The sequence below is a fragment of the Zea mays genome, chromosome 7, assembly GCF_902167145.1.
Source record: "Zea mays cultivar B73 chromosome 7, Zm-B73-REFERENCE-NAM-5.0, whole genome shotgun sequence".
Classification (NCBI taxonomy): Eukaryota; Viridiplantae; Streptophyta; class Magnoliopsida; order Poales; family Poaceae; genus Zea; species Zea mays.
Genome location: NC_050102.1, coordinates 80,011,298 through 80,022,593, shown reverse-complemented (window position 1 = coordinate 80,022,593; position 11,296 = coordinate 80,011,298). Strand labels below are relative to the sequence as shown.

General features: G+C 43.5%; 1 protein-coding gene across 1 annotated transcript; it reads left to right on the top strand.

The window, feature by feature from the left end:
* Positions 1-8,840: 8,840 nt before the first annotated feature.
* Positions 8,841-10,456, top strand: LOC103632492 (glyceraldehyde-3-phosphate dehydrogenase GAPCP2, chloroplastic). Its single transcript, XM_020541578.1, has 6 exons — positions 8,841-8,970; positions 9,055-9,086; positions 9,412-9,485; positions 9,585-9,637; positions 9,733-9,771; positions 10,145-10,456. Exons 1-6 carry the CDS (start codon positions 8,841-8,843, stop codon positions 10,309-10,311), a joined length of 495 nt encoding a protein of 164 aa, XP_020397167.1. The 3' UTR covers positions 10,312-10,456.
* Positions 10,457-11,296: the final 840 nt, after the last annotated feature.

Below are 11,296 nucleotides of genomic sequence, written 5' to 3'. Positions count from 1 at the left end.
GTAAACATGCCAATCTAATCTGGGTCGCCAGTTTGTAATCGGATGGCTCGGATCCCACGATACCCCTTCGGCCGGTCGAGTTAACAATTAGGCCCCTCTGGTTTTAGGAAATAAACCCGTAGTCCACGGATCCTGTTCCCTGAGCTTAGGAAATCTTGCGAGTTAGCCCCTATCTTCTTTAGGAATTGATGCGGCAGTCCAGACAGTAATAAAACCTATAAAATCATTTAGAAAATGAATTTTTAATATAAAAACAATTCCTAGAACTTGTTTAATTCATAGAAAAGTCATATTAAGTCCAAATTGATCCATTCCAATTTCTATAATTTTGTAATATTATTGCTTATCAATTAGTGCCACTGTTTTGATAAGAAAGCCACATTAAAATTGATATCCTAATTAATCTTGTACCAAGCACATAAAACCTTTGGAAATTCATAACTTAAAATCCATAACTCCAAAATTAATGATTCCTGTTCCTATAATCTTATTTTAATATGTAGATTATTAATATGTATTTTGTATATATGTTTGGTGTGATGTTAATGTCCTCTTTATACTATGCTTGTTTGTATTGTGGCGAGTAGAAGAGCAGTGGCTGAGGATCCTAGTGTTCAGCAGGTAGAAGTTGCTGAGCAGGAGCTTATTGAAGGCAAGTTGTGCCCTTGACCACTTTTTACCCAATAATGTTCTTTATTATCACTTATCAATGCATAGGTTTAATTTTGATGGGACCCAATAGGTCACCCTAGACTAGTTATCCTTTTACCTTGTTTACCCCTAAATCATTTGGGTAGTTTTGCTATTGCTCTATATGGTTTTGGGATTAATATTACATTATGTCCATGTTCCAATTATTCTGTTATTTTATTTATGTTCATGCCAAGATCATTATTTTTAATTGGAACATGGAGCTTAACTTGAGAAACACGTGCCAGCACAAGGGTGGAATGGGACGCCCTTGGCTGACTAACTAGGAAAGCTAGTGGAGGACTACCTTACCCGATAGGGGCAAGGGCAGTAGGGGAGTAGGCGTGTAGGGAGGTTCCTGGGTTGATTTTGCTGCGATGGCGGTCAGACGGGGGATTCCTGCATTGCTCTTCTTAGAAACTGTAGCAGGTTTTCTAAAGCTAGTGGAACTAGGTAAAGGCCTTGTAGTGTTACTCCGCCTCGCTTCCTTTGTAGAGGTGTATGGGCCCGTACAACCCCGTGGCAGATGGGTAACATGACTTGTGGGTATAGGGTACAACCTCTGTAGAGTGTAAAACTGGTATACTAGCCGTGCTCGCGGCCATGAGCAGCTCAGAACTCTCTTATGATTAAATTATGAAACTAAATTCAATTTGTCATTTGCACTACATCGGATTATTTATTAATTTTGTTCTACTCTTATTATGGTTTGATATTTACTTACATTTAGTAACTGCTAATAAAATTTGACCAACTTATTAAAAGCAATGCTCAGCTTTAACCCCTATTATTGATCAACCTTACACTTCACATGAACTCCCACCTTTGGTGAGTTCATGCACATTATTCCCCACAACTTGTTGAGCGATTAACATATGTAAGCTCACCCTTGCTGCCTCACACCCCCACAGGAGAAGAACAGGTGGCCCAGGAGGAGCCGCACAACGAGGAGTTCGACTTGATCTAGGTGGTGTCTCCTAGTCGACTTTATGGCGCCAAGGATGGACTTTAGTTTGCTTTATATTTATCTTTTGTAAGACTTCCGCTATATAATATATACTTTTACGATGTTACGACATTTATCTCTATACACTTTGTTATTATATGTGTTGTCTTCTTTGGCGCATATATGAGATGCACCCGACTTTATCCCTTAAATCCGGGTGTGACATGGCAGCCACTCTAGATATGTTACCTCTTTGATTACTCTGGCACTCAGAAGCCTTTTGACTTTGTTTCTTGCACCTTCGACTTTGTCATCAAACATCTTCCGAAGCTTATGCTTCCTTGGCCTGATAGCCGGATCTACATTAAGTGAATGCTCAATGACATCTCTGTTGACACCACAAAGATCATTGGCTGACTAAGAAAAGACATCCTTATTGTTGAACAAAAACCTCAACAGAGTTTTTTCTTGTTCATCACACAATTGAGATCCCAGCAACACCTTCTACTCGGCTATGTCTTCACATAGAAGCATGGGCTTCGCTTGGTCTGTTGAGGCAACCATATCTCTTTTGTGCTTGTACTGTTGATGAGCTTCGGATTCATCTATGTTATGAATAGCCTTTGAATCTATTCAGTTCCCTTCGGCCCTTCTAGCAGCCTCTTGACTTCCATGCACATCTATGGGACCCTGGTCTGATGGTATCTTCATGCATAGATATGCTGGATGAAGTATTGGTTCGAAGGAGTTTAATGTTCCTTGACCAATGATTGCATTGTAAGGATATTCCATATCAACAATGTCAAAGAAAACTTGCTCTGTCCTTGTGTTGTGAACATAGCCGAAGGTAATCGGCATTGTTATCTTACCAAGTGCCACTATCTGCCTTCCTTCGAAGCCACATAGGGGATGTGTTGCGTCATGTATCTTATCATCCTGCTCTTGCGTCTACCTGAATGCTTTTGCAAAGATAATATCTACTGCACTACCTGTGTCTACAAGGACGTTGTGTACTAGAAACCCCTTGATGACACAAGATATGACCATTGCACCATTATGAGGATAGCCCTTGTGCCGAAGGTCCTCCTAGGAGAAGGTGATTGGTATGTGTGACCACTTGGACTTGATGAAGGGTCTTCGAACTCCAACATGTTGTACCCTTCTTTGTGCCTCCTTCTTCTGCTTCTTCTTAGCTGGCTCAGAACTTGAACCGCCCGTGATTGGGAGCACTAGCTTCGTAGCCGAAGGTGCCATGGTTTGAGTTCCTTGCAAAGCCATTGTCACTGTCGTGAAGTGAGTTCACCGGAGGTGGGCGTCAATGTTGTTCACTTGTTCTCAAATGTTGTGAATCAAGAACAAGGCAACACAATTGTTAAAGATAAAGGACCTTCGTCCTCCGAAGCATTGTTTCCCCTCGGAATCAATGGTCATCGGACGAAGGTCATGAAGGACATGCCTTCATCATCTCATAAATAAATAAGAATACATAAATATAAATATAATGGATACAGATTATCAATACATTCTTATTAGCATTCCTTCAAATTTATAAGAGTTTTAACAAAACTTGTATTACATTGGTACCTTCGGCTTGCTCGAAGGTAATGACGCGAGAGAATGATTACAATTCAGCGTGAATAGTACGATGGTACTGTTCATCTATTTTTATAGACATGGGATGCAGCACGGGTAAAATTACATTCATGACCTTCAACATTTGTTTATAAGCATAACTTAAATCACTAGGGTGTATCTGGTCTTTTCATCCTCTGCTTGGTCTAAACCGAAGCTGATGGCAACTTTAGCACTTGCCATCATTGCTTTTAAGTGAGGTCTCCATCTTGAGGACCTTCGGCAGAAAGAAGGAAATCTTCAGGACAACTTTGTCGATGGTGTCTATGTTTTGAGGACCTTCGGCAGAAAGAAGGAAATCTTCAGGACAACTTTGCCGATGGTGTCTATGTTTTGAGGACCTTCGGCGGAGAAGAAGACCCCCAACAGGTGTATGGGACTCAATTTGTGTCTTTTTTTCTTATTTTTGCACTTATTGTGCTTGAAATGTAAAGGTGTGTTTGGTTATGTTATGTTCGTTTTTGAGGACTGGGGCCAATGTTCGTTTCTCTAAGGTCAAGTGTGCACTTGTCTCATGAACCCTGGAACTTTGAGGTTTTTTATATATCAGTTGATCACAGTGCGCGTCATCGATGTTTTGTTTGATCAGTTGTTGGTTTATTGGATGTTGAGGTTCCCAAGGTATTGGCGGGCTTGGTGCATTCACGGTGAAGAAATCAAGAGCATTCTTCTCGAGAAGCTACAACAGCACAAGATACATGGTCTCAAAGACAATAAGAACAACTGGCTGGCCATGTCGTGTGACTGATAATTCTTTTCTTTGAGGAAGTTAGAAATAGGAACAGAGGGACTTTATTATATTAATCTGGTTTCTAAACACAATTATGAAACTATAGTTAGGAAGATTGGTTGTTGGCAACAAATTTATGTGATATTGATGTCAATGATAATATATGTAATTGTTGTGCACTACCATTTTATCGAATAATTTGTATGCTGCTACACAAACTCAAGAGGTTAATAGACCTTTTATGTTGCTTGTAGTAAAACTTTTCATTCATGATTTCTATAAATTTCTGTTTCCAACAAATTTGTTCATTCAATTTTAGTCGGTGTATTTATAATAATATTACATATTTATATCGTCAATATAATATTTGTGTTACGGTGATATTTTATCACACATATTTTTTATATCATTATAATTCTAACACACGTGGCAACTTTTGTATCTATGTTTTTGTCACGAAACCTCCCAATGTATTAGGCCCACCTACAGATGTCCTTGTCCTAAGGACCTCGAACAACCATGTAGATGCATGTAATCACTCGACAAGTTCGGTCATCTGTATCATCATATCGCCTAAGAGCGCTTCACCCATCACACAAACATTACACACATAGTTGGAGTAAAGAATAAGCGAAAGTGGATTACAATAACTTAATTTACATTCATAAAATATAAGGAGAGTATTTATTACAATACCGGGTGTCTGAGTGCATAACATATTATTACATATAAGGGAGGTAAAACATCCTCCCACAGACAAATTCACTGATTTGGCTCCTCCTTTGGCACCACCTTCGAGCAGAAACAACAAAACTCTGCTGTTTCATCACCTACAACAACATGGTTTCGAAAACCCTGAGTACGGAGTGTACTTTCGCAAGTCTTACCCGACAAAGGAAAAGACTCTCAAGGATATGCTGGCTTGTGGATTTCAAGGTAGAGCTGATCAAGAATCAAAGACTCTATTTTCAGAAATGCTTACTAACAGTGGACCCTTAAAAATTCAGTTTTATTACCAGGTTAAGTCATTACCTGCATCTAGAGTTCTTTCTATCCTAGTTCAAGCACTTGGCCTACACTAGCCATCTTTTATCCCCTTTTGAGTTCACTGGAATGCTACGTGTAAGTCAGTGACCAAGTCTTCATGTCCGAGAAGTAACAGCGATCCGAATTGATTAATACCTAGCTAGGGATCTCCAACCACATCACATATGTAACACTTAACCCTTGCATATGTCAACTCGCCACCAGGTTTCTCAAGACCAGAACGGGTTCACGCCAACTGAGAGCACAGATACACCAGTGTCCAGCCTCTTGCCACGGAGGGTACACGCTACTCTCGCCATCTCTCCACTCCCATTACGTGGTGGCCTTTCTGGTATTGGTCTGACCGAGGCAAAGCTTACCCATGACGAGGCATGTGGCCAGTTAAAAGGTCCTCGATCATCAAGCCTACATCGACACGGTCCTTAATCGACTTAGACAGAGATACTACACCGAGACTTCCTTATCGTGCAAGTCACCCGCCCGGTCTCGTCTTTATCATTTACAACCCAAAGTTTGGTACCTGACAAAGGTACATCTTTTCCGATGTTGAAGCCATCATGACCATGATGGATTCACCATCAAGTCTTTTCTTTGAAAACTTCCCATCCCATATGAAGAATCATCTTTGTTTAAAACAAAACATTTTGTTTTCTAAGGCAAGACTAAGCATCAGAAAACTTTTAAGTAAAACAGGTATCAAGGAATTGTAATCAGTTCCAAGGAAATGCAGTAATTGTTTAGCACTCAACTCCTATCACCTAATGCATCATCTCAAGTGAATAAGAGTTTAAAACAACAAGGACGGGCTAAACGCACTGGGGCTTGCCTTGTGTTGTAGGAGGCTCAGGGTCTGTCCCATAGATATCAAAGTAGAAGTTGTTATCGACAGGTGGAATTTCAGCTTGCGGTGCAACTTCTTCTTCGACTATCACTTCTTCTTTGTTTTCTATACATAACAATACATATACATGAATGCTCATGTGATGCTATGAATATGTAGTTATAATAGAAATACACTAAGTTGTATTTTGAATACAACTTTCCTACACGGTACCCACTAGTCACTAGAGTTGCCTAGGCTAGTACTTTATTAGAACTAGGCAATTAAATCCTAGAAAGCTAGTGTCTTAGGTTTGGGACCAAAAAATGTCCAAAGCATGTCAAATTCTACCCAAGGGCTTTAACCCTCATGTTAAGCTTACACAAAAAGTTTTACTATTTTTGGAGCTATCAATTTAACTCTAAAATTCTAAAAGGCTAGGTTTAGGCATCTTTAAATGCAAAATAATTCCTGGTTTAAACTAAAAATCTTGAAACTATTTTTATTAAATACTAGATGAATTTAGGAGTCTAGTAAAATTGGTCCCATGATTTTATCATTTTTAAAGAATTTTCTATAAATGTCCAAGTCTGGCAGAAAAAAGAAAAAGGAAAAGAATGAATAGTGTTGGGCTGAATCCAGTCCAAGCCGGCCCATTAACAGGGGAAACCCGCGCTCGCGCGCCCACGCCAGTGGTTTTGTGCAGAGATCCCTGGCGATTTGAAAAACTCGTAAAGAAGCCGCGACACTATTCATGTGTCTCTCTGACATTCACACTTAAACCCCTCGATTTCTATTTCGTCACAAGATCAAGTCCCCCACGGTGAACAGCGGCCTGCGCGCTCCGGCGAGCTTGCACCGGCCGCAATACCTAACCATTGATGCCTTAAGTCGGTCTACACCTAATTCCAACCCTGGCGATCCTAATCCATCCTTCAATTGAACTAGTCCGGCCCAAGTTCTTTTGCCCACGACGATGGCGACACCCGAGAGAAAACCGAGGTGTTTTCGATGATTCAGCATGGTCTAGTTCAATCAATCGGGCCTACAAGCAACACAAGACTCAAAGGAAGCTAGAACATGGAGCAGAGAATTATGAATCAACCTGTGGATGGCTGGCCACGGCGTGATGCTAACGGCGGCGATTTTGGCCGATTTGGGGGAAGAACGGAATTGGGGCGCTACGGTGGCTAATCGGAGGCGAGGGCTAGTGCTCTAGCTTCGTAACAACCTAGCGGAGCTAACGGTGCACTGAATTTATAGCCTCCGAGAGCGGTGGCTCCGAATTTTGGAGAAGAAAGCTGGCGGCCGGAGGGAGGGGTGAGTCACCGGCGAGCGTTATTGTGGCATTTACAGGACACGAACCTATGACTATCACTGGCTAACCTTCACGACTTGCGACATCGTGGTGAAATGACCGAGAGCGTGGCGTAACCGCAAGAAACGGCGACACAGCGGCGACGGTCACGCGGCCACGTTGCCGATGCAAGTGGTTACGACGACAGGGCCAACAGTGCCCCAAGTTCATCCAGGCGCACGATCTTTTCACCGTCGACCGTTATCCACACGCCAAGGCGCATGAATCGCGACGTCGGCGAGGATCGTGGCGTAGAGATCACCGGCGGTGAGATACGCTGAACCTGATCTTGCTCTCAAATTTTTATGTGGCAACTCCCTAATCCATCTGTAACAAAGTTAATCTTCTATATACCAGCTCCAATTCGATTATAGGAACCTTGATCATTTTCTCACTAAGCTTAAATCGACTCCAAAGTTCATCAGAACTCGGTGTAAGCCAAGTTTCAGTCTTTAGTGGTGACTGACAGTCCAACTTCATGTCCATTTATCTCCAATTTTTGTACAACACCAATGCTTAGTCACTTAATCGAAGTTGTACTCCTATCATGGTTCTACAAGTTTGATGTATTGACCTAGGGCAAAATCCTCATGAATTAAGAAATACAATGCTCCAAAGTCAGCTTAATCTCACTGAAATTTCAGAGTTTAACACATGGGTGTTCTTGGGACTTTTGCAATTAAGTACAAATTTCTCCATACTACTTGAAAATTCTCCAATGTAAAAGTTGCTTGGTTTTTTATGTTCTACCACTTTTATATATACACTTTGGTCCAAAAGTGTATAGAATTTGAAATCACCCCCTAGGGTACAAGTTAGGGTTTTCTAGGGTTCATGTTAGGGTTTTGAGCACTCTAGGGTTTTTGTGCCACTCAAATCCATCAAACTTGACCTCTTATGAATATTTCCAATGACTTTTGAGGTATTACTCATTTTGGCTTCCCATTACCTACATGCCCTAATCCCAGGGTTAAGTACCCTACCCTAGGGTTAAGAATACTTCAAGTCACCACATCGCGCTTGTTTTGAAGTTTTACCTAGAGGATGCATTCTAGGTGTAACAAACATAATGACATGTCAATGCATATGATGTCATGCTCAAGTTTTAGTTCTGGTAACACCAGGGGTGTTACAGTTTTATACTAATTTTAACTCTAGTGGCAACGCACGTGCATATACCTAGTGATAGATATAGGACTTATAAATCTCTACTACTAATTAAGTACCTATTGTAGACGTTCACAGCCAACCGTGGTGCACGTTCTGCCGCATCCAGAGCGTCTAACCCGCATCCAACTCCCCTGCCGCATCTCGTGTCCCTCCCGCACTCGTCCCTGCCGCATCCGCTTCCCTGCCGCAGCCCCCGCGATCCCCTTCCCACGCATGGCGTTCCTGTCGCAGCCCCGGCAGCCCCCGCTGCCCGCTCGAGGAACGATCACACGCAGACATGTTGAACGCTTCCGCGGCGTCACCACCTTCCGCCCTCCGCTGCCCGCTCGCCTCCGAGCCCGAAAGGCAAAACCTCCTCGCTCCTGCCCCCCTCCTCGCGGCGTCGGTCAAACCCTAGCACACCGTACGCGCAGGCCCGCCCGCCCGCTCCCATTCCCCACCCCCACCCATGGAGGCGCTCTCCGCGCCCCTCCGCGCCATCGCCGCCGGATCCCGCGTCGCCGCGTCCGACCCCGTCAAGGGATGGCGCCGGATCCCGCGTCGTCGGATCCCGCGTCGCCGCGTCCGACCCCGTCAAGGTACACACCCCCGTGCTCTCTGTCTCCGCGTGCATGTCGGGTATTTTTTTCGCCTTCCGTATCGTTTTCGATTCGCTGGAGCAGCTCGCTCGCTCGCGCGGTTGGGTGGGTCGCAGGTTCCTTTCACGGATTCATTGTTGCGCCTAGATTTGCTAGGCCGACATGTTCTCCCCCGCGTTCCGGTTGTTTGTTTGGAGTGCGAAACTGCAGGCTTCAGGGAATCGAGGTTTTCTCACCGTACTAATTCAGTTTTATTTAAAAAATTCTGGGAACTCGGAGTTTTGTCCGGAGCTCGTTCCAGGTGCCCCTCGGGAGGGCATCAGTTTCCTGTTTGGTTGATTGCAACGCCCTCATCCTCATCCCTGACGAAATGACCTATGATTCCTAGCACATTGCAGTGCCCCCACTGATGCGATTTGGTTGTCATGCTTGTACTTGTAGGTCTCGTGCGTGAGGAGCACTGGCTCAACTCACTTCGGCTGCGCCTTCCCCTACGTCAGGGCCTCCTCTTCGGCGTAAGTGCTTGCTTTCAACGTCGTAGTCACTGTCGCCTTGTAAATGTAGTTTTAGGCATTGCTATTGTCCGTCTAACTCACTGTGAATTGAAGTGCGAGGAACCTTGAGCCGCTGAGGGCGATAGCCACGCAGGCGCCCCCTGCCGTGCCACATAAGTAGCTGTCGTGCTCCCCGACCAAACGTTTCATGTGAGTTGTGCAGCCTGCGGTGGATTTGTAATTTTCTTCTTCCTTTGTTTCTCTGTAGAATATTCGAGTGGGGAGAAGACAAAGATTGACATCAACGGTGAGTTCTTTTATGTACAGTTGTAGGAACTAAAATGACGTGGAATCTGTTGTATTGTGATCTGAATGAGACAGATCGACCGTTGACCACCTTGGGCTTTTGCTGGTCAATGTGTTTTGTCTTAGGCTTGGCTGGCCTTTCTCACCAATATCTACTGTGCGCTGCAATCACACTACTTGAGATGTCATGTTTTAAGGTTTTACAAAGGCAATTTATTCCTGGTTGAGTATTTGTTGCACTAGCTAACTACATCTAGCAAATATAATCATTCTTTGCTTTCTGAGTTACTTTGCAGTTGGATGCAAGTATGGACTAGGTGAATTATATCAGATCCTATTTCTAATTTGTTATTCCCCCCTTCTTGTTACTGTAGGGTTTGGGCGGATTGGTAGGTTGGTCCTGCGAATTGCAACCAGCAGAGATGATATTGAAGTTGTGGCTGTGAATGACCCTTTCATTGATGCTAAGTACATGGTAAGGAAGCTAATTCTTATTTTGGTTATAATATTTCACATGTCAGATTCTGGACATTTCATTTGACAACAATGAGCTAATTAAGAGTTTTGTTTGCATTTTCCTTCTGATCATTTGGGAACTGCTCTACCTGAGCAGAGATACACAGTTACGGCCCTGACTACAACACTAGCTCAATTGAAATAATTCTCTTTAATCTGATGCAAACCAAAATTCCCGTTAGCCCATTATGTTATGTTTCATGTGCTTTCACTTGCTTAAGTATGATATGCATGCGATAGCTTTACAAAATAACTGCTATACTGATCCTTCATGTTGTTTTTCTTTTTTTTCTTTTTCTTTACAAAAACATTGTTTTCTATTCTTCCAACAAGCTTCCAAATTCTGTATGTCAAGTGAATGCACATTGTTCACGGGAACAATGCAGCTAATGTGGAACCAGCAGATTTTTTAGTTCTATTACATTTTTTACTTCACTGTTGGTTTAACAACTGTCAATTTCTATGCATGAGGTTTGGTATTGTTTGTGTTTTCTATATAATCTCCCCCTTTCCAGGCCTATATCTCTACTACTCTATATGAATCTATTGTAGGCGTCCACAGTAGCCGTGTTCTGCCCTCCTCACCCGCCCCGCCATCAACGCCCGCGCATCCCGCAGCCCCCGTGTCCTACGCGCCCTCCGCTGTCCGCTCGCCCACGCGGACTTGGTGCCGCGTCCACCGCCTCTGCTCCCTCCTCCCCCCGGCACGCCCGCTGCGACCTTTACTTCCCCCTCGCGCAACCCCGCTCCGCACACGATGAGATCTGGGAACATCAAGACCTGGCCACCACTGCAGTCGACCTCGACCACCCACGCGTTCTTCTTCGGGCCGACCTCGAAGTCTAGGGGGCGGGGTCACAGTCTTGGCAGCGCCGAGTACGGGGACTGAATAATGACTTGTGGTGCTCAATTAAAGCCAACAACAAAAGTAGAGTATTTGAACCGTTAATGAATTAGTAGGATGGTTGCGCTTAGTGATTTGTATTTTTTAGTTGTTGAGCTAACCAGCT